The sequence below is a fragment of the Aegilops tauschii genome, chromosome 5, assembly GCF_002575655.3.
Source record: "Aegilops tauschii subsp. strangulata cultivar AL8/78 chromosome 5, Aet v6.0, whole genome shotgun sequence".
NCBI lineage: Eukaryota > Viridiplantae > Streptophyta > Magnoliopsida > Poales > Poaceae > Aegilops > Aegilops tauschii.
Genome location: NC_053039.3, coordinates 302,862,857 through 302,886,323, shown reverse-complemented (window position 1 = coordinate 302,886,323; position 23,467 = coordinate 302,862,857). Strand labels below are relative to the sequence as shown.

The window sequence follows — 23,467 nt, the reverse complement described above, 5'->3', positions numbered from 1 at the left end:
ATGAGCATAGAACTAAATTATCAAAAAGTCTCTGGGCGAAACTTGAAATGTACTGGTAGTGAAATCAAAGCGTCGGCGACAAGTTCCTGCTTGAGATTTTTCCAAAATTTTGATAGGAAAATCTGCATTTCTTGTCTCCAGGAGATTGCAGAGAACAAAATGAGAGCATAAATTGTGATTGTTGGTGCTTTGGATGTGGATGCTGTCTAGTCTAAGAGCATCTACAACCAGACCCTCAAACCCTCCCTGAACATGTCTGACTCGTCATTGTCTGGTCACAAAATCATCATCCAACCAGACCTCCCAGCCACTATGTCAGCGGACTTGGGGACGCATAGGGCATGTCTAGCTCGGACCTACTCCAAATTGACAAGTTCACCAAATTGACTGTCCTTTCATGTGTACGTCTTCTTTTCTCGTGTCCAAATCGTCACCCTCCCCTTGCTCCCCAGTCCGCGCCGCCATCCCCATCCGTTATCCTCAATGCGACGCAGAGTACCCCGTACCCCACGCGTGCCATGGACCATGCCTCGACATAGTCCATGGGGTCCCTACCATCGTCTCTTGCAAGGAGGAGAATGACACACTGAGGGATTGGCGTGCCCGGCAACACGTATGGGAAGTTGTGGAGAAGGCCAGTGACATGGACTTGGGCGTGTATGGTTTGGTGACCGGCTTCGTGCCATCCGTCATGAACACGAGAAGGAACAAGCCTTCGGCCATGCACGACTCCGCTTCGTGCCGTCCGTCATGAACACGAGAAGGAACAAGCCTTCGGCCATGTACGACTCCGCTTCGGCCTACTAGTGGTCGGGCATCCGGATGGCGGGACGGAAGAGGATGCCGCCACCGACAGTGTGTATGACTCATCGCAACTCCAAAGGCAGTGTACAACGCCAGGAAACATCGACGCCAGGTATGCCCATGTGTTGTTCGATGAAATGGACGACCAAGACAGGGTACATTTTTTCCCCATATGACATAGTATCGCTTGCTTCATTTGTTGCACATACCATTGGATCAACTTAGGGATGGTAGTTTCATTGTGATGCATATTATAGGACGCGTACATGTTGAGTGTGATAAATATGGTCAAGAGCCTATGCCTTATGACTTGGGTGATATCAATTCCCCTATGTTTAATGTTGGGCAGACACCGTACACAAAAAAGAGAAGGTAGCAAAGGCAAGAGGTCCGCTATTTACAAGGAATGAGAATATTTTGTTGTGTGAAACTTGGTTGGCCACAAGCATGGATCCAATTTGTGAAACTGAGCAAAAGGCGTCAAATATTGGCAAAAAAACCCCACAAACACTACCATGAACACAAGAACTGTGTGGAGCCGCACCCAATCCATACCATCCGCATGAGGGCTTTCTCCGACATAGATGGTTCCCCATCCAAGAGAGCGTCAACAAGTTTTGCAGTTTTATTCACAAGTGGTTGACCAAAACCAAAGTGGCATGACAGTCAAGACATGTAGTTTGAATTGCTTCACATTGTCATCATTTGTATTGCTAGCTTCATTTGTTGCATTGTTTTGAGTGATTATTGTTTTGCTAGTTATGGTTGGCGGCCGCTTTGTACAACCAAATTGAGGGCAATCCATTCACTTTGTCCCAACTGCTGGTTGAAATTGAATGGAAAACCAAAGTGGCAACTCGTCCTCGATGAGCTCAAAAACCCCACCAAGAAGTTGAAGGAAAACTATGGCCCAAACTCCCAATAATCTATTGGATTGGATGACGAAGAGGAGAAACGTGGATGGGCGGACGTAAAAACGACCGTGCCAAAGTGGAAGCTGCAAATGATGGGAAACAAGTGGGAGAAGAAGAGGGCCACATGTGACGTTGCGGCAAGCAAAATGTTCGTCGCATGGACAAACATTTTTTCGCCAAGGAGGAGGAGGAGAGATACATGCTTGGATGTGCAAAGGTAAATGATGGAGTTCGAGCGGGAGAGGATGAAAGAGAAGAGAGGGAGAAGGTAGACTTGTATAAGCAAAAGAAATGTACAAAAATAAAAGCTTGAGAAGGCGACAACAATGCAATACGAGTTAATGATTTGAGAGAGAAGTTGAGGCTTGCAAGGCAAAGAGTAGTCGAGAATCATAGTATCGTACTGTAGGACAGTAGCCTCTAGGATGAGGAAAGCAAGAAGTAGTTGATTAACATGAAGAAAGAGGATCAACGAGCGTAACAATGGAGGCTTTGATTCATTCGTATATTGCCTATCTATGTATAAATTGTTGGTGTTTGTTTAGCGTGTGTAGAATTGTGGTTTATTTGGCATGAAAGCTCTATGATGGACGTGTATGACTTTGCATGAATACGAAAGTTTGGATATGAGGGGTGTGCTTGTCTGGCATGACAAACGAGGGGTTGGTCGGCGTTGCAGACGCATTCGTATGAATTCTTATTCAGCTCAGCTCTAACATGTGAGTCAAGTCATTGATGCTACGGAACTGTTCATGCCTGTGTCATGAAGAAAATGAAGACCTCACATTTCCAGCCTGTGCACAGAAGACTCCCTACAAACCCGGGGTTGCAGTTGGATGGATCTTTCAGAACTTTGATCACGACAAGCAAGTCCTAACGATAGACAAGTACTTGATCAACCACATGGCTACCGAGAAGGTCAAGTTTGATGGCTGCAAAGAGATTAATCATCAGACACAATAGAATAGTCCAGTGACACAAGAGAAGAAACGAAACGCATACACTACAATATTTCGAGGTTGACTTGAGGCAAATTTAAGCCAAAATCTCGGATCTATCGTAAACTAGGATGCTCGCTGCCATTGTCGGCATCTTGTTTCAGCTGAAAGAAAGCCACTTAAAATATCAGAACCGAGGGGGACAGATAGCAGGAAAAATCTTTACGTAAACGTCAACTGCGTCACCAGATTTGACGCTCAGCTCACGGCGAGTGAGACGGACAGATTCATCTCTGACCCACGGATAAGCATGCCCTGACTAATAAACTACAGCGAGTGAGACACACCTTTCCGTTTGAACCAGAAAAGGTCAAAAACTCAACGGTCCAAGATAATCGCGCCGCTTTGACTGCAAACAAATAAATCTGTAGTCGCGTTCAGATAATATATACTACTAATACAGTAGTACGTACTGTATCTCAAGTCGAGGATATGATCATTACGTTACCATGACATTCACAACGAGATTAAAGAAAAATGCACAACACACACAGTGTCAGTGCATCATAGCGATAGCGAGACGAGAGCACAACGTAATGTCACACATAAACTTGCATGCTTTTGCATCTGACCTCCACCACCAGTCACACCTTCCGACAGACCGAATCCCAATCGAATTCGTAATAAGATTACTAAGGCGTAAGAACACGAGGTCTTGGACAAGTTAACACACACAAGCAGTTCCTATATAGCACGACCTATGCACCCACCAATGCATTGTAGTAAATCTTATTAAAACACGCATCATGGATCGATCTATTCCGAGGTGCCGACGGGCTTGACGGCACCGGCGGCGGCGGCGGCCATTTCCTGGCGCTGGTGGTGGCCCTGGTACTTGGGGTCCTTGGTGACCACCCGCTTCCAGTACCAGTGCTTGTCGAACAGCAGCCATATCTCCTCGATGGGCACCTGCTTCGTCTCCGGCAGCAGCAGGATGACGAAGATGGACATGACCACGATGAGCGCCGCGAAGAGGATGAACACCCCCCACCGGAGGTGGCACATGGCCGCCAGGAAGCACTGCGCCACGGCCGCCGTCCAGAAGAGGTTCACGCACACCACCACGCTCTGCCCCGCCGACCGCATCTCCAGCGGGAACAGCTCGCTCGGCACCAGCCACCCCAGCGGCCCCCACGACCACCCGTACGCCACCACGAACAAGCAGATGGCCACCACCAGCACCGTGCTCACGCCCTTGGACAGCTCCTCCCCGTGTCCGAACTTGAGCGCCAGGATCGTCGCCACCACCACCATGGACGCGATCATCTGCGCCCCGGCCTCGATGAACAGCACCCGCCGCCCCAGCCGGTCCACCACCAGCATGGACACCAGCGCGCCCACCACCAGCATCGACCCGGTGATGATGGAGGAGTAGAGCGCCGCGGAGGAGCCGAACCCCAGGCTCTGGAAGATGACCGGCGAGTAGAAGAGGATGGAGTTCATGCCGGACAGCTGCTGGAACGCCGGGATGCCCAGCGCGCCGATGATGAGCTGCGGCCGGTTCCGCACGGCCAGCAGGTTCCGGAACGTGCCGCGCACCGCCCGCGCCGCCTCGCTCGCCTCCTTGAGGTCCTCGAACTCGGCGTCCACCTTGTGCGTCCCGCGCACCTTCTCCAGCACGCGCCGGGCCTCCTCCAGCCGCCCGCGCTCCACCAGGCTGTTGGGCGTCTCCGGCAGGAACAGCGCGCCGACGAAGATGGCGGTGGCGGGGACCACGGCGAGGCCCAGCGAGAGGCGCCACCCCCACGGGTGGATCCGGTCGGTGAAGTAGTTGATGACGTTGGCGACGAGGATGCCGAGGCAGGTGGTGAGCTGGAAGAGCTGGTTCACGGCGCCGCGGATCTTGAAGGGCGCGATCTCGGACAGGTAGAGCGGCACGGCCTGGTTGCCGAAGCCGATGCCGACGCCGAGGAGGACGCGGCCGACGATGAGCATGGCCACGTTCACGGCCGCGGCGTTCACGGCGCCGCCCAGGAAGAAGCTGACGGCGCCCACCATGATGCTGCCGCGCCGGCCGTGGCGCTTGGTCACGTAGGAGGCCCCGAAGGTGGACACCAGGCCGGCGAAGTAGAGCGACGACGTGAAGAGCGTCAGCACCTGGTTGTCGTACTTGCAGTAGTCCGTCTCGTGCAGGTGCGCGTGCTTCCGGTTGTACACGTCCGGGAAGAACTTGATCAAGAAGTCGTCCATGGAGGTCACGCCACCTGCGTTCATCGTTCACAACCAGCGTCCCATCGTCCATGATTAGTTACTCCACCACTCTTGTTCTCGTGTCAAGTAAATCAGTGTGATCAAGAAATGTACTCATCATCCAGGAAAATTGGTTTTGTTACTCCAATCATGCAATTCAACTTTTATGTGGTTTAGTGTGGACTCGTCGTTTTTTGGTACCGTAATCTTAGGCGAAAACGTGTTGTACTCTACTGAAAATGAGAGGACATACGGTGGCATGTTACTAATTCTACTCCCCGGGACAGCTCACAATCAATATAAATGGTTTCCATCCAAAAACAGATTAATTTCAGTAGGTAAAGGCAGTAGTCTTGATGTGTCCACTCCAAACAAAACAAAAAGAAGATAGAGACACCATAATGACCATTACGTTTTCATTTACTCTTTTGGCCTAGACAATGCGTCCTTTCTAGTAGAAAGGAAAGCATTAATCATGATTGAGGCCATTAATTTTGATGAGGACATACTCAGGAACATTTTTATATTTCTGCAAACAGTTTAGGTACCCATGCGAGTAATTGTTCAGAGAAGAGTTAACATAAAATCCATGTTGAGAGAATGATGTCAAACAACAAGAAAAGGAAAATCATGTTGAGAGAACAACAAATTCTGCCTAAAAACACAGATTTCTGGGATCAGGACAGATGATTTGTCGACGACACGACGATGCCGAAAGAAGGAATTAGCAAGACGAACATGAAGTAACAAGAAGGGTTGGTGCGAGGGGAGCTGAACAACTCACTGGACACCCCGAGGTCGTAGCCGAAGAGGGAGCCGCCGAAGGAGCCGACGATGCAGGCGAGGATGAAGTAGGGGGTGATCCTCCCCTCGTATTGCTCCGCCCTCCCGCCGCCGGCCTCGACGCCGGCGAAACCCCCGGCCATCTCCCTCTCTTCCTTCTCCTGACCCTTCTCTGCCAACCTCTCCCGTCAAACCACGAAACCAGGAGCCTCCTCACCTGTCTGCGTGTTTACACGCCCGTCCTGGCTGAAAGAAACATGGCGAGAGCAGAGACAGAGGGGCCGAAAGAGACAGGAGGAGTCAACACACGGCAGTCAAGAAACGGACAAACTGAACGTGGAAACGAGAGGCAAGAGTGACAGAGAGAGATACCTCTGCGCTGCGCTGCGCTGCGCTGCTCTTGGGCTGGAACCAGAGTGGTCCGCCGTGCGGAGTATTCAAACCGGAGGCAGGTGGCCGTCGACTAAACAACGGGCAATCGCGCCGTCTGCTGCTCCCGCTCCGAGAAGCGCTTGCCGGTTGGTCGATCTGGCTGGGCCGAGGGAGGAATAGAAGAGAACGGCGAGGGGGAGAGAAATGGGGGGATCGATGAGAGAGTGAGGCCGGCGGGAGGTGGTTGGGCGGGGGGTTTTATGCGGACCACGGGGGCGGATTGGCATGGCACCCGGGTCCGCGGGAGTGACACTGGAATTATGCGCGGTTGGTTAGGCCTAGGCTCAGTTGAGCGTTGATCACCGCCCGGATATGGCTGCGGCAGCGTCAAGAGAATCGCTTATCCGATCGGATCGGAGAGGCGGAGTGACGATGCTGCTGCGAGCCGGTCAAAGATGATGAGGTGATTATGTGGGTGTGGGACTTCCGATTTCGGCGTCAACAGTACCAGAATGCGTTTCCTAATTCAAGAGTCCACGGAGAGTCCTTCAAATGCATGATATAACCGGAAGCCTTATCTGACGAACGTCGGCCAGGGACGTTCTGCCAGCAAATTGCTTCTGAACCGCATGATCTCCGTCCGATGGATGACACTTTTTCGTCACAAATGCCCCCCAAAAACGCTTTAAAGAAGGAACTGTCATGGCAGTTTCGCAAAATGCCATCCCAGCTCAACCTTTTCGTGACAAATGCCACCCCCCAAAAAAAACGCTTTAAAGAAGGAAATGTCATGGCAGTTTCGTATGTGCAACGCACAATGATAACATGCACAAAATTAATTGCATGTTAATATTAGGTAGGATATCAATTACGCGTTAATTACATAAATAGTATATACATTTGGTATGTTATTAGTTGCACGCTAAACATGTTGACCGCTCGCTATTGGAGCAATATAGATCGTCGGATTGACATTGTTTGATGGCTCAGATTTGACCGCTCGCTATTGAAGCAATATATATACTAGCTCTAAAAGAAACTCTAAAAAATGCATTATATATTAGCTCTAAAAAATGCACCATATCTTATAGTATCATACACATTAATTATATATTTAGATATAGCTCCGTTAATGCGTTCTATCTTATTGTTCCATCTAAAAATCCTCATCTAATGCTTTTTGTTAGAGAAAAAGTAGTAGTATGAATTATCTTGATTTTGATGCTTAGAGTTACCCGCTTTGTCCAGCTGCATAAGGCATGCACGTGCTTTTAGGCATTAATGTGGTCATTACGGGGAGTTTACGGGGTGGATCCACTTGCGGTTTGTGGTTGCCCATTCGGGAAAAGTGGCCCACACCCTCCTGAAAATCAAGGGGGGGGGGGGGGGGGGGTTAGTTAGTTTGGAAGAAGCCCCGTGAGTCTAGTATTTTTGTGCTTTTAGGTCAGTAATTTGACCAACTAAATACATATTATATGTGATGGAAAGTACTCCTTCCAATCTAAAATAAGTATCGTGGTTACATCGGTATGTGAATCCGACCGCATGTTTTTGTGACATATCTTTCCCTATCTCTACCTCTCTACCTTATATATATATATATATATATATATATATATATATATATAATAATAATAATAATAATAATAATAATAATAATAATAAAGCACGGATCGACTTTGTCGGGTTCACTGTCACAATACGCTTTCTTCTCATGTCATAATACGCTTTTACAATTTATATGGACAAAATCGTAATATAAACGAGGTGGTACTAATAATTATGTAAAAATCGTTCAGCGTACGTAAAAATTCCTGCGCTTGGCGTTACACTAGCTTCATGGGCCTTCAGAAGCCCAGTTGGCTCTCTGCGGTGCTGGGGTGTTACTCACACAAGCCATCGATGAGCGCTCCGCGTAGGCCAGCCTGTTCAGCGTTCAGCCATACCCGGTTTCGAAAACCTTCTATGATCTTCCAAGCTGGGGTTTTTTCCGGTTTTGAGAACCTTCTAGAAGGTTCTTGAACCGGTTTTTCTTTTTATATTTCTTTTTCGTGTTTATTTTTTATTTTCCTTTTTATTTTTTGTTTTTTATCTTTTTTCTTGATTTTTTCCTTTTTCAACTAATGTTTCAGAAATTTGAGAATGTCCTATTTTTAGTTATTTGTTCAAAAATTTCATAAATTTTACAATTTCAAAAATTGTTTGCTTATTTTCAAATAATGTTCAATTTCAAAAAGTGTTCGCCACGGCGTTGAAGACCCAAGCCGCTTCCCCAGGTAGCCTCGCCAACGATGCCCAGGCAAGCATATGCGGCGGAGGACCAAGGCGCACCGGTGGAGGTTGGTGCTCGAGGGCGTCGCCGACGATGCCTAGGCCGATGCGGCGGAGGGCGCGACGGTGGAGGTGGTGCTCGATAGCGAGCTGGACAGATGTCTGGGCGACGTGCCCGGATTGGGGACCTCTTGGGTGTTGTAGATGCCGGGTCACCGCGCGTGGGGGGAGCCCGATGGTTGGCGATTTGGTCGTGCGACTTGGCCAGCGCCGGTTCCGAGGGCTCAAAGCTCGGGTGAGCTTTGAGCGCGGAGGCGAGGCGGTCGGCCGCGAGCTCGACTTGCCGGACGACGCCGGAGTCGGGGATGTGGGCGAGGATGGCGCCAGATGGCTCACCGACTCCTCCGCAAGGGAATTAACAACCAGCAGAACGCCAGAGAAGCGAGGCGTACACGTGATGGTGTGTGTACGTGGCGCCGCTTCGATCGTGTTGGGGGTAGTACATGGTGCCGCTCAACCTCTGATTTATTAATGAATGATCGGTGTGTGTTTACTGGTTGGCGAAGGCTTTTTACTCGAAAGAAACATAGGGAAGTTTTTTATTGACACATGGGAACGGGAATATGTGTGTGTATCTGTTTTAGACAAAGAGCCTGTTGTGTATGTGAAATGTTTATGTTTTGGGAGTTGGGACTTTGGGTCAAGTCCAAGTAGTGCAAAAAAAGAATATAATCTTGTAAACCAAGCAACCAACATTCTCCAATAAAATCAACAATGTAAAACCCCACTTTCGTTCGAATATAATAAAATTTATAGAAACAATTCCACTTCGATCTACCACTACTCTTTCCCGATGATAGTGCGAAGCTGAATGAGACTTCGTCGAAGGACATGAATGCATGCAAATGTTTAAGTGAAACTTTTTTCAAAACACAGTATAGATGTCGAGCACACAAACACGTACATACACTCTGCCCTATGTACGTACACACATATCATACCCAAGCACCGAGAGATTGCACCGAGACGTTTTGAAATTGATAAGTCATCACAAGCGCCTCACTATCGACGAGAACGTCGCTTTCAACTAAAAATAGTGTGCCTTAATGAGACACCAAAGTGTCAGACGTGGGGTTTAATCCCTGGTTGCATTGGGGTACCACTGCCCTAATAGCCATCCAATGATGTTGCTTGTCATGGTTAAGGCAAAACCGACCGATTCAAGTAATCTTCCCTATTTATTCCGTGTCCATGCATCCATACTCGGTAGTAATGGACATTAAAGGATGATTTGCGTTTCTTCTATTCCTCAGCATGCGCATCCCTACCCCATCGTGCTGCACTGATGGGTGTTTTGGTAGACATCTCAATTTTCTCTTCCGTTGCAACGCAGCCACCACCGACGAGGGTGAGAAGAAGAATAAGCGACAACACAAATATGATGCGTCACTAAAATAAAGGAAATAGACCTATTGTGGTCTTGAGTGATGGTTGTTGGGTTAAGAGTGTGTGTTGTGTTTTTCTCCCGTTGCAACGCACGGGCTCTTTTACTAGTCTCCCTAATAATAATAAAGCATGGATTGACTTTGTCGGGTTCACCATCACAATACGCTTTCTTCTCATGTTATAATACGCTTTCTGTTTGTTTCCACCTATATTATTTCTATCTGAGGTGGTACTATTATTCATGTGATTTGTCCGTAATTTCGTCCTACTTTTTCGTACGTCAATCGTCAGCCAGCGTGGGCCTCATCCATCCCAAACATCTGGTAAAAACAATTGAATAGATAATCCCACATCATTTTCTTCGATACAATCTAACTAGTTCAAATATCTTTGCGGGTCAAAGACAACAAGCGGCCGAGGGGGTCAAAGAAAGAATTCTTTAGACAGAAACCCAAGATCGAAGAAAGGGAGACGACGAGAGGCGGTCGCCGCCGTCGCGGAGGCACAACACGTCCACTGAAACGCGTCTGAGAGGACAGATTTGAGAGATCAAGTGGAGTCCAAGGCTGGACATGGCCGCGGCGGCGCGCCACGACGCCCGCCCGGAGACGGAAGGGCGCGGCGTAGATCATCAGGTGGCCATGGTTGCATGGGCCGGTAACGAAGCTGGACGTGCTGCTGCTGCTCGGGGCCGTTAACGAGCTGGATGAGCTGCTGCTGCTCGTGCCCAGGCAGACACACGGGCGTGCCGAGCTCCTTGCCATGGCGGGGCTCGCTCAGGGGAGAGAAGAAAAGGAAGAGGAGGCCTGGAGGAGGAGGATCTCGTCGGCTGGCTAAACCTTGCCTTGCCGGGAGGCGCGGGGAGCAGGGGGCGAGGATATCTCGAGGAGAGAGAGAGAGAGGGATTTGGGATTGGGCATGTGGGTGGCGGCGCAGAAGGGATTTGGGATCGGGCATATGATGAGATCGCTAGGGTTAAGGGGAAAAAGAAGATGGGCTTTTTTTACTAGGCCGGCTAGGCAAGTGGGCCTCAGTTGGGTGTTCTCTGTGCTAACTTTTACTTATCTTTTCCATTTGGAAATACAAACACGGAGTTTGAAAACAGTTTTGAAGCGACGAAAATTCCCTTGGATTAATTTAAATGTGCTTAATCCAGTTACATAAGGTTTGTTCCTGATGGAAGAATTTAAATTCAAACTCATTAGAATTTAACTCAAATGGGTTAGAAATAGGAGTTGGATTTACATTTATCAAAAAATGAACATTGGCTTCAAGAGGATAGGAATAAGAATACCCCATGATCAATCAAAAAATGACTACCACGCCATGCACACATACCATCATTTGCGTCAGCAATTGCCAACTACTACGAGTGTGCGCAGGGACATGGACATATGCTGATGGCGATGGAAGCCGAGGCAAACGCACACAAAAAAACTGTATAAAACTCACAAACGCTCAAAAAAATGCCTCATGCGGATGACAAAATTAACTACACATTTGAGGCTTTTTTTGTTTCCAAATAATAATATTATGTGCAAACAATCAAAACATCTTTCCAAAAAATATAACCAGGTGCAAACAATCAAAACATGTATGCTCATATTTCTAAATAAAATAAAATTAACTACACATTTAAGTTTTTGTTTTATTTTTCCTACAAACATAGTCATATTTCAGGTACAATGACCAAGGAAGATCATATAAAAAATAAAACTTCATTTTAGAAAATTAAATAAACTAACAATGAGATTTTGAATATTCCTAAGAAAAAAATGAATATAGGATCTCACCTAAAAGAAATATTAGCCTGTTAGATTTCATCAATTTAATTTAAAATTGTTACAGTAGGATAATGTTTTAAAATTAATGTCATGAAATGAGATTTGGCATATTAAAAATCTCTTATTCTATGCAGGAAGGGTACAATTCAAGCTAGAAAATCTACACCAGCAGTAGATACTCTGTAGCTATCAATCCATGTACAAAACAATGCATGCCTTTGTAACTTTTTGGCACTATTAAACTTGAACAGGGAAATTAAGCTTTATTAATATTTCATATTCACAGTCTATGCTATTAGTGACTCTCCGCTGTGTTCAAATGGTGGGCGTGTATCTGTGTGGGGACTTGAACCATCTTTTAAGATTGAGGCATATTTTTTTTCTTTCGTTGCAACGCACGGGCATTTTTGCTATCTCTCCCTAATAATAAAGCACGGACTGACTTTGTCGGTTTCACCGTCACAATACGCTTCTTCCCATGAATTTACGTTTTCAGTTTTTTTCACCTATATTATTTTCTACATCCGAGGTGATACTATTGCTTCTTACCATCGAAATTCCGTCCGCTCAGATCAAACACAAGCGACCTACAGCATATTGGGCTTCAACGTGTTCGGCCCAACAAACAAATCGAACGAAGAGACCGATTAGAAGACGAATCAGAGGCCCAAAACAAGACAGATCCGAACACGTCCTCCGCTCCTAAGTCGGTCAACACACACGTTCTTCTCTCGTCTCCCACCCCGCAGAAAAATCCAACCTCCACGGATCCATCGCCGCCACCATACCAAGATCCGGCGAGAGAGCGATCGTCCCGGACGTGGGCGACCATCTGGAACATGGAGCTGCCATGAAAACGCTCGGTGTCATGGAGGGCGAGGTCAAGGTCCGCTACCTCGGCCACGAGCCCACGATCTCAACTTGAGCTTGTCGAGGCGGATGTTTTGCAAGCTGCTGGCGCGCCGTGTGCAGCCCCAGCGCCAACAATAGCCCGATCATCCCAGCAGCCGAGGTAGCCAACCGGCTTGGCCTTTGCCCTCGCTGCGCCGCCGTCGAAGTGCGCGGCCGCGGTGGAGTAGCTCTACAGGGCGGCTGCACGGAGGCCGGCAGGTAGCAATAGCAGCAATCGCGATTTTGAATTCTTCTTTTGTTTCCCTTTGAGTTGATGGGGGCTAGATGTACTTCAGACAAGGCTTCAACAAGGAAGAGCGGAAGACCACTAATACTTTTTAGTATTGGATGATGTAGTGTACTATCTATCTATCCATTCAAGAAAATTGATGGCGATGGAATCCGCGTGTGTGCGTGTGTGGCTGTGCCTCTGGTCGCTCGATGGTTTTTCGGGTTCAGTAAAGTAAGAAACTGTTGGTCCTATTCTGAATTCTAATAATGTTGATCACCAGGGAGAGGGAGATCAGAGGACGGATGGAAGGGATGGCGACAACGTTATATTCGAAAGGGAATAACGCTGGAATACCTTGCTATTGCTACCTGTCAGAGTGCATAATTATGAAGTAAATTACTTGGCACTGCTTAGTTGCCAAACTTGACAGTTGCTAAGACCTTCTGTCGACAAGATACACAAACATACAATTCCATGGTAAGTTAACGTCTCCTGATGGATTTTGTTTGCCTTTCTTGACAAGAAAACTATAACTATTTGCTTATAGTTTATCAAAGGTAATCTGCCAGCGACATGAGAAGTATGTTCATTGATTTCATGTGGACTAACTTACTGGACGATTTTATTCATTTCTTATAGCTTCACTCAAATAATTCTCCCTATATTTTTGGGTAATTCATTTCATCCAATAGTTGATAGTTGCTTCATTATTACAAAAATTGATCAGACCAGGAAAAGAGATCTTATGATAGTTTTTTCGTTATTACAAAAAATTCATCAGAGAGAAAAATAAATCTTATCTGAGAGTTTGATCTTTTCCCCATTATCTGAGAAAAGTTCTCCCTAGATTGCGAATGCAACCGTGGCATGAGATTGTTAAGAGTGAAGACATGCATATGGGTACTTTCCACTGGCACATCACTCTGTAATGAAAAGAATAGCATCATATTTTATTTACCCAACTATTGTTCTCCAAAACTAATCATATTATTTGCTTTCTATAGGTACGATGTAGAGTATTCAAAGAGGTCATCTTCATGAAGCTAGCAGAGGATAGACATTAGGAAAAATGAGAGATGAGGTGAGTTTTTGTTGTTCACCATCCAATTCAAGCATCACACAAATTAAGCATTACTATTCAAAGGATGTAGAGTTAACCCGTTCATCCTTTCTAGAGGAATTAATAAGTTAAAGTTTGTGTCCCGTTGCAACGCACGGGCTATATATATATAATATATATATATATAATAATAATTATATATATATAATATAATAATAATAATATATATATTATATTATATATATATATATAATAATAATAAAGCACGAATTGACTTTGTCGGGTTCACCATCACAATACGTTTTTTTCGTAATTTATACTTTCACTTTAAATTTAAAACATATACGCGAGGTGGTACTATTTGTACCCTGGCGCTGGACAAAAAAGCTGATACGTGCGCCCGAAGGCACAGCCCGTAGCAAGTCTCAATAAAATACGTTGCCACAACTTGCCGTGAACGACACAAGTACATCCAGCCACGGCCGTCCCTCCTGCAATAAATACAGGCACAACCAAGCCTCCTCCTCTACTTCTTCGAAGCACGTAGGCCTATGGTCTCGATCTGGATGCGATTGGCCTCCAACGAGCCATGACACGTCGTGCCGTGCTGCCGGACGGCGAGCACTCGGCACCCTAGGCACTACGGCGTACCGCCTCAACGACATGACATAGGTAGATAGGCACCTGAGAACATATCGTGCAGCCCCACGATGATTCGCAGCGGCACCCGGAAGTAGGGGTTTAGGAGCGCCACGGCGCTGACCTTGTCGCCGTAGCCGTCGATGCGCTCCTTCCCAATCCGTATCGCCGTGGCGTGCGCCATGTTCGCACCGGCGTTGTCGCCCTTGAGGACGACGTGTGAGGCGTCGCCGTGGGCGCGAGCTAGGGCTCGGCGCCGTCGTATGCGGCTGGGATGGGGTACTCCACGACGAGACGGTAGTCAACTAAGATGACGACGGTGGGGACGGCTGCGGCGAGTTAGGCGCAGTAGCTGTGGTAGAGTGGGGACGCGGCGGTGTGGACGAAGAACGCGTCGCCGTGGAAGGAGATGACGACGGGGAACTTCGGGCTCCGCAGCGACGACGGTGGGGAGGTAGAGGCGGGCGTGGATGTTGGCCGCGGGGTCAAGGACGACGTCCTTGGAAGCGACGCCATTGGCGCTCGACCCGGCCGCTCTTATGCACGCGCAGGACGCCCGGCATATCGTACTCCAGCTCCAGCTTTAGCAGGGCTAGGTGTCGGGACGAGGTACGGTCGGGTGTCTCCGCTAGCTCCTCGGCCGGCCGCCGCCGATCATATACGCGAGAGGCTCTCGCCGAGAGCATACATACAGATCAGCATTGGGAGCATCCAGATCGAGAGTCTGACTACGTTTCCAGTCACCGTGAGCAAGCAGACAAGCAGCTGGATGGATATGTCATATGTGCCTTCCGGCCGGAAGGAATCAATTGATGCAGAGCTTGTGATCCGGCGGAACCAATCAGAAAGTGTGCACCTCTCCTCTCCAATAATGTGGTTGGTGGAGTAGAATATTAGTTCACCGATGCAGAAACTCTCCGTGATATGTTTCATGTGAAGCCAGAGTACATCAGAAGTGCAGTGTGCGTGCATTCACATTTCACACTGCGTGCTTGTGCTCATATATCAGCATGTGTAGACAATACACGGCCGTGTAAAAGAAAAATGTGAGTTTGCCATGGAAGAGTGATTTCATGCTGCTATAAATTCAAATTAGACTTAGATGGAAACTAGGTATATGGATTAGAGAAATTCATGCAAGTTTATCTAGAGCTTGGGTGTCTGATTCACTGAACTTAATTATAAAATTGGGATTAAACTTACTATTTCTGCACTCATTATCTATACCTATCTACTAATAAAGTACGTAGTGTTTTGGCCCAACTTCGGTCCAGTATTAAGTCCCCCTGGTGTTTTTTCAAATAATTCATATTTATATATGTAATTTGACCAGAAATATGTTTAGTTTCAGGAGGGCCTGCGTTGCACCCTTTTTTCTGCAGATTAGGGAGTAGCAAAAAATATTTATGCTTTGCGGGATTGCAACTCATGACCCCAAAGGCCTCAACCAGCTGACCTAGCATACTTGTGCTAAAAAATAGGTTCATTATTTAATTAAAAAGTCCCACCTCGACTCTTTGCATGAGAATACATCAGTTTATATATATTTATAAATTGCGTGGAAATTGGGAGCCAATTCAAGAACAAGGAACAGAGGGAGCGAAGGAATTAATGGATTTGGGCTAGCATGGCTGGCTGACACTAAATAAATAAAATTGTTTGATTTGCATGGATGGTTAAGTCAATATAAATTAAACGAGTTTGTAAGAAAGATCAGATTTCGTGATTGTTACTATGAGGGGGAGACCCTATAATTAATGAATTAATCCTTCTGGAGTCCATCAATCTTGCGTTAATAATTATTTTTAAGACTTTCGTGACGTAATCACAACAAAGGAGGGAGTGGATTTCAACCTCGGCATGCGTATCCCTGCTATCGTGAGGTGGCACTATCCGGATGTTGTTGTGTCCATTGATATACGTTTTTATGGACTTGTCAATTACTTCTTCCGTTGCAATGCACGAGCATATATGCTTAACTACTAATATAAAAAATAGGTATTCTTAGTCCGTCATACTATTTTATAGAAACCCCCTAGTGTTTTTAACATTAAATCCGTAGTACATATCAAATGTTTTTAAAAATACTCATATCTTCTAAACCGTAACTTCAAATTTAACATGTTATATATGGAATTTGATTAAAAAAATATATAGAATCTAAATATGATGTTATTTTACCTGTTAACCATTTTAAAAATACTATCTATGGTGCAATCTTAATCAACAGTGCACTATCCGTCTTTCTTTCGTATCGGCACTGATCCGGAGTGGATGAACATGTCAGCAAAATCAGGATTGGAGACGAAATTGAAGATCACTTGCCCTTTTTCTGTGCGTATTAAATCTGCATGCAGGCCATGTTTAAATAGAAGACATGTGGAATCTTGAACTTGCGCTTTTGTTGGCAAAGACAATTTTTGTTTGGGCCGTAGCTGCAAATACTCAGATTATAGACATATTTTGCAAATTAAGAGCATGTGGTATTCTTTTCTTCTGTTGCAACGCACGGACCCTTTTGCTAGTAACATACATTCAGTTAGTCAAACTGATGACCCAGAAGTAGACATGCATTTTATGCACCGGGCAAAGGGACTTTATCTAAATTAAGATATGGCACCTCTCTCTTTTCTCATTTAATAGGTTGCCAAATCAGAATTTTGCTTACGTGTCGTGATTAGGATATAGTCCAAGGTAAAGCATTGAGAGTGCCCTAATGCATGCTGACTTGGGATTCTATATAGGTTCTGGTGTCATGCAAGAATTGTGTTGCATACATCCCGGTCATGCATTGCCTTCGATCTCTAACAACAAACATTTGTGTGGATATACTGGTTTACCTAGCTCGCCTCCTTAGGTCAGATTGATGGATCGGTGTGGACATTTATCTAAGTTTGAAAATATATGCAAAAGCAAATCCGATCTAGCGTCGCAGTAAAAAAGTCAAACTAGTCGAGGGATTTGTCACAACAACTTGTATTTTTTTGTGACATGATAACTTAACTCTGCGTCAATTTTAGTACATGTTCACTATTCTTTTCAGACTAGTTATATATCCAAGTGCACCGGAAAAAATGATATCCAGTCAAACCGGTGACACCTAAAACCAAAGTACACACAAGCCAGGCCCATCGTGCACATATATTCACTATTTTGTTTTGGTGTGTCCATGTTTTTGGTGACCCCTAAGCATTTTTTTTGAAAAACCCCCATATATTAATTAAGTAAAGAGGTTATTATAATCGTTCATTACAAAATTGGCCACACATGGTGGAACACTATTAAAGAAAATCCCATCAGATCTACTAATAAAGCTAAACTTCGCAATTCCGTGAGCCACCCCATTGGCTAGCCGATTGATTTTCGCAATTTTAAAGTTCTTGATCATCCTGGAAATACTTAAGGCTTCTTTCTTCAGATCAACGAGAGGAGACCTGTCAAGTTTCTCATTTGCAAGGAAAGAACGAACAAAAGCACAATCAATCTCCAAAATAATGGATTGGTGAAGAGTGATACTGATATAAAGGCATGCCAGGCATGCGCGCAATTCAGTTTCATTCATGCTGGAACACTGGCCCAGAAAGTCCCACGAAGAAATAATAACTTCACCGGACGATTTTCTAGCAACCACCCCCACACTGGTGACATTAGTACTTTCCACATGACTGGCGTCAACATTGATCTTGATATAATCATCTGGGGAAGGTTTCCACAACACATGATCTTGTACTGGTGCCAAAACAGGTATCACTCCTCCCAATTTTCCTTTACCTTTGTTACTAGGACCGACCACAATAGTGTCGTAACAGGACGTCAAAGAGGACCAATAATTGTCCACAAAGATTGCAGAAGCAGCAATGGATTCCTGATAACCCACAAGTATAGGGAATCACAACAGTTTTCGATGATAGAGTATTCAACCCAAATTTATTGATTCGACACAAGGGGAGCCAAAGAATATTCTTAAGTATTAGCAACTGAGTTGTCAATTCAATTACACATGAAATACTTAATATCTGCAGCAAAGTATTTAGTACCAAAGTAGTATGAAAGTAACGGTAACGGTGGCAAAAGTAACAGTAGTGGTTTTGTAGCAATCGTAACAGTGGCAACGGAAAAGTAGCGAAGCAAAGATCAATATGTGAAAAGCTCGTAGGCAATGGATCAATGATGAATAATTATGTCGGATGGCATTCATCATGCAACGGTTATAACATAGGGTGACACAGAACTAGCTCCAATTCATCAATATAATGTAGTCATGTATTCCGAATATAGTCATACGTGCTTATGGAAAAAATTGCATGACATCTTTTGTCCTACCCTCCCGTGGCAGCGGGGTCCTATTGGAAACTAAGGGATAATAAGGCCTCCTTTTAATAGAGTACCGGACCAAAGCATTAGCACTTAGTGAATACATGAACTCCTCAAACTACGGTCATCACCGGGAGTGGTCCCGACTATTGTCACTCCGGAGTTGCCGGATCATAACACATAGGTGACTATTGACTTGCAAGATAGGATTAAGAACACAAATATATTCATGAAAACATAATAGGTTCAGATCTGAAATCATGGCACTCGGGCCCTAGTGACAAGCATTAAGCATAGCAAAGTCATAGCAACATCAATCTTAGAACATAGTGGATACTAGGGATCAAACCCTAACAAAACTAACTCGATTACAGGATAAATCTCATCCAACCCATCACGGTCCAGCAAACCTACGATGGAATTACTCACGCACGGCGGTGAGCATCATGAAATTGGTGATGGAGGATGGTTGATGATGACGATGGCGACGGATTCCCCTCTCCGGAGCCCCGAACGGACTCCAGATCTGCCCTCCCGAGGGAGAATAGGGCTTGGTGGCGGCTCTGTATCGTAAAACGCGATGACTCCTTCTCTCTGATTTTTTTCTCCGCGAAAGTGAATATATGGAGTTGGAGTTGAGGTCGATGGAGGTCCAGGGGGCCCACAAGGTCGGAGGGCGCGCCACCCTTGTGGCCAGGGTGTGGGCCCCATCGGTTGATTTTTTCGCCAATATTTTTTTATTAATTCCAAAACTTATCTTCGTTAAGTCTCAGGTCATTCCAAGAACTTTTTATTCTACACAAAAATAACACCGTGGCAATTCTGCTGAAAACAACGTCAATCGGGTTAGTTCCATTCAAATCATGCAAGTTAGAGTCCAAAACAAGGGCAATAGAGTTTGGAAAAGTAGATACGACGGAGACGTATCAACTCCCCCAAGCTTAACCCATTGCCTATCCTCAAGCAATTCAGTTGACAAACTGGAAGTGATAAAGAAAAACTTTTACAAACTTTGTTTGATCTTGTTGTTGCAAATATGTAAAGCCAACATTCAAGTTTTCAGCATAGATCATGAACTAACCATATTCACAATAACTTTTAGGTCTCACATTTACTCATATCAATAGCATAATCAACTAGCGAGCAATAATAAAAAATCTCGGATGACAACACTTTCTCAAAACAATCATGATATGATATAACAAGATGGTATATCGCTAGCCCTTTCTGAGACCGCAAAACATAAATGCAGGGCACCCCTGAAGATCAAGGATTGACTAGACATTGTAATTCATGGTAAACGAGATCCAGTCACAGTCATACTCAATATAAATTAACAACAATGCATACAAATGATAGTGGTGCTCTCTAACTGGTGCTTTTTATAAGAGGATGATGACTCAGCAATAAAAGTAAATAGATAGGCCATTCGTAGAGGGAAGCAGGGATTTGCAGAGGTGCCAGAGCTCGAGTTTTGAAATAGAGATAAATAATATTTTGAGCGGCATGTTTTCATTGTCAACATAACAACTAATAGATCTCGGTATCTTCCATGCTACATACATTATAGGCGGTTCCCAAACAGAATGGTAAAGTTTATACTCCCCCACCACCAACAAGCACACTCCACGGCTGGTCCGAAATAACGGGTACCGTCCAACTAACAACAATCCTGGGGGAGTTTTGTTTGCAATTATTTTGATTTGATTTGAGCATGGGACTGGGCATCCCGGTTACCGGCCATTTTCTTGTGAATGATGAGCGGAGTCCACTCATCGTGAGAATAACCCACCTAGCATGGAAGATATTGACAGCCCTAGTTGGTACATGAGCGATTCGAGCATACAAAACAGAATATCATTTGAAGGTTTAGAGTTTGGCACATGCAAATTTACTTGGAACGGCAGGTAGATACCGCATATAGGAAGGTATAGTGGACTCATATGGAACAACTTTGGGGTTTATAGAAGTGGATGCACAAGCAGTATTCCCGCTTAGTACAAGTGAAAACTAGAAAAAGACCGGGAAGCGACCAACTAGAGAGCGACAACAGTCATAAACATGCATTGAGATTAACCAACATTGAATGCAAGCATGAGTAGGATATAAATCACCATGAACATAAATATCGTAGAGGCTATGTTGATTTTGTTTTAACTACATGCATGAACATGTGCCAAGTCAAGCCACTCGAATTATTCAAAGGAGGATATCACCCTATCATACTACATCACAACCATTTTAATTTTCATGTTGGCACGCAAGGTAAACCATTATAAACTCCTAGCTAATTAAGCATGGCATGAGTAACTATAATCTCTAATTGTCATTGCAAACATGTTTCATTCATAATATGCTGAATCAGGAACGATGAACTAATCATATTTACAAAAACAAGGTAGGTCGATTTCATACCAGCTTTTCCTTATCGCAATCATTTCATCATATATCGTCATTATTGCCTTTCACTTGCATGACCGAACGGTGTGAATAATAATAATAATAGTGCACGTGCATTGGACTAAGCTGGAATCTGCAAACATTTATTCAAAAGAGAAGACAAGGTAATATGGGCTCTTTGTTAGATCAACAATAATGCATATGAGAGCCACTCAACATTTTCATCGTGGTCTTCTCCTCTCGACCCCCAAAGAAAAGAAAAGAAATTCAAAGAAACACACTGAAATATTTTTGGAGTTTTTGTTTTTCTGAAGAAAGAGAAACAAGAACGAGAAAAACTATTTACACGGGAAAGCTCCCAATAAGCATGAGAAATCTTTTTGGGTTTTCTTTTTAATATTACTACTAAGCATGCATAGAAAGTAAACTAATTACAACTATTTTTTTGGTTTTACACAAGAAGAAGGCGGGAAAAAGAAATAAACTAGCATGGATAATATAATGAAAGAGTATGAACACCGACAACTAGAATGAGTGTGTGAACATGAATGTAATATCGGTAAGAAATACGTACTCCCCCAAGCTTAGACTTGTGGCCTAAGTTGGTCTATGCCCATGGCTGGCCTGGCAGAAATCCAAAGTTGTAGTCGGGGGTGTACTGAGATGCATCGGCCACTGCCTGAAGTGCTGCAGCATGAAGGCGAGCAGCCTCCGTTGTTCTCTCATACTCGTTTGCTTCCTCTGTAGTTATAAAATATCGCCCATTTGTTTGGAAGTTAAAGAAAGCAGGAGCAGGAAGAGTAACAAGGACGACGCGCCGTCTATCAAAGATTAGTCGATACTTGAGGATCTGTTCGTTCCTCTTAAGAAACTGGTAGCATACCATAGCCTCATAATCCATAAAAGCAGGTGGCAACTCAATATCATAACCTATAATAGGTACACCCAAATAGTTAGCTAAACGAGTTGCATAAATCCCACCAAATAAATCTCCATCTTTAGCATTAAGATGTAGCCTTCTAGCAATAATGGCCCCCCAAGTTATATCATTTATCACCTAATACCGCACACTTGAGGACACTAAGATCTGGAACGCAAATGTGGCAATGCTCATGTTTACCATTAATACACCTACCGATAAAGAGAGCAAAATAGTGTATGGCAGGAAAGTGAATGGTCCCTACAGTTGCTTGTGTGATATTTCTAGTTTCTCCAAAAGTGATGCTAGCAAGGAAATCATTATATTCAGATTTATGAGGCTCACTAAGACTGCCCCATTGTGGGATTTTGCATGCATCACAAAAATCTTCTAGGTCCATGGTATAAGATTCATCATAAAGATCAAACTGGACAGTATGAGTATTACGCTTGGATGAAAACTCAAACCTCCGCACGAAGGAATCAATGCGATAATAATACTGTAAGCACTTGTCTGATAAGAAGTCCTCGAGGCCGGCATTTCGTATGTACGCATAGAATTCATCCTTGAAACCTGCACGATCCATAAATTCGTCCGATGACCATTCACATGGCTTCACTTGAGCTTCCCTTGGTGGTTCAAAGTCCTATTCGTGTATTGCACGCCTCGGTGCTTGCTTCCTTGAAGAACCACCTTGGTACTTCTCCTAGATATTTTTTTCTTTCTCTGAAAAATTTCTGAAATTTTTTTAGTGACTCAAAATAAAAGTGAACCAAACTCAATAAAATTGATAGCAACTACTCCTACAAGTGCCTAGAGGCTAAAACATGCATCAAAACCACTTTGGACCATATAAATTTGACAGGCAAGCTCAAGAACAAGGTCACCACAGCAGCAAAAATTTGGAATAAAGCACTAGAACAAAAACTAATTGGACCATTGGAGGAGTCACATATCGATGAACAATCCCAAAGCAGTTTTGTGAATGGGCTTTGAGAAAGGAGATAAAAAATGACAGCAAGAAGAGCAAGAACATGAGTTTGAGCTATGGAGTGATTTTTTCTGGAGGAAGGAGAGGATGGGTGCTAGAATAGTGGAGGGGGGCCACGAGGGGCCCACAAGGTCAGGGGGCGCGCCCTCCACCCTTGTGGCCAGCTGGTGAGGCCCCCTGGTGTGTTCTAAGTTCTAGAAATTCTAAAATATTGCATAAAGAAATTATACTAAATTTTCAGGGCATTTGGAGAACTTTTATTTTCGGGACATTTTTTATTGCACGGATAATTCAGGAAACAGACAAAAAACTATTTTTGCTTTATTTATTCTAAATAACAGAAAGTAAAATATGCGTACATAGAGTTGTGCCTTCTAAATTCATCCATCTCATGCCCGTCAAAAGGAATCTATTAACAAGGTTGATCAAGTCTTATTAACAAACTTCTTCCAAATGACA

At 44.7% G+C, this 23,467-nt stretch overlaps 1 protein-coding gene across 2 annotated transcripts; it reads right to left on the bottom strand.

Annotated features, from left to right (window-relative positions):
- Positions 1-3,253: 3,253 nt before the first annotated feature.
- Positions 3,254-6,561, bottom strand: LOC109735933 (sugar transport protein 14). Of its 2 annotated transcripts, none has more exons than XM_045228882.2 (3): positions 6,062-6,561; positions 5,691-5,931; positions 3,254-4,920 (listed from the first exon to the last, which is right to left on the bottom strand). In XM_045228882.2, exons 2-3 carry the CDS (start codon positions 5,830-5,832, stop codon positions 3,473-3,475), a joined length of 1,590 nt encoding a protein of 529 aa, XP_045084817.1. In that variant the 5' UTR covers positions 5,833-5,931; positions 6,062-6,561; the 3' UTR covers positions 3,254-3,472. The 2 variants fall into 2 exon arrangements, with proteins under 2 accessions (XP_045084817.1, XP_020150723.1); XM_020295134.4 differs by having other exon boundaries at positions 5,691-5,935; positions 6,062-6,461.
- Positions 6,562-23,467: the final 16,906 nt, after the last annotated feature.

What these genes read in the sequence shown, in the direction of transcription:
- LOC109735933 (XM_045228882.2), bottom strand. Translation starts at nt 5,832, where the DNA reads ATGGCCGGGGGTTTCGCCGGCGTCGAGGCCGGCGGCGGGAGGGCGGAG. An exon ending in CTACGACCTCGGGGTGTCCA is followed by an intron (nt 4,921 to 5,690) that starts GTGAGTTGTTCA and finishes CGATGAACGCAG; the next exon opens with GTGGCGTGACCTCCATGGAC.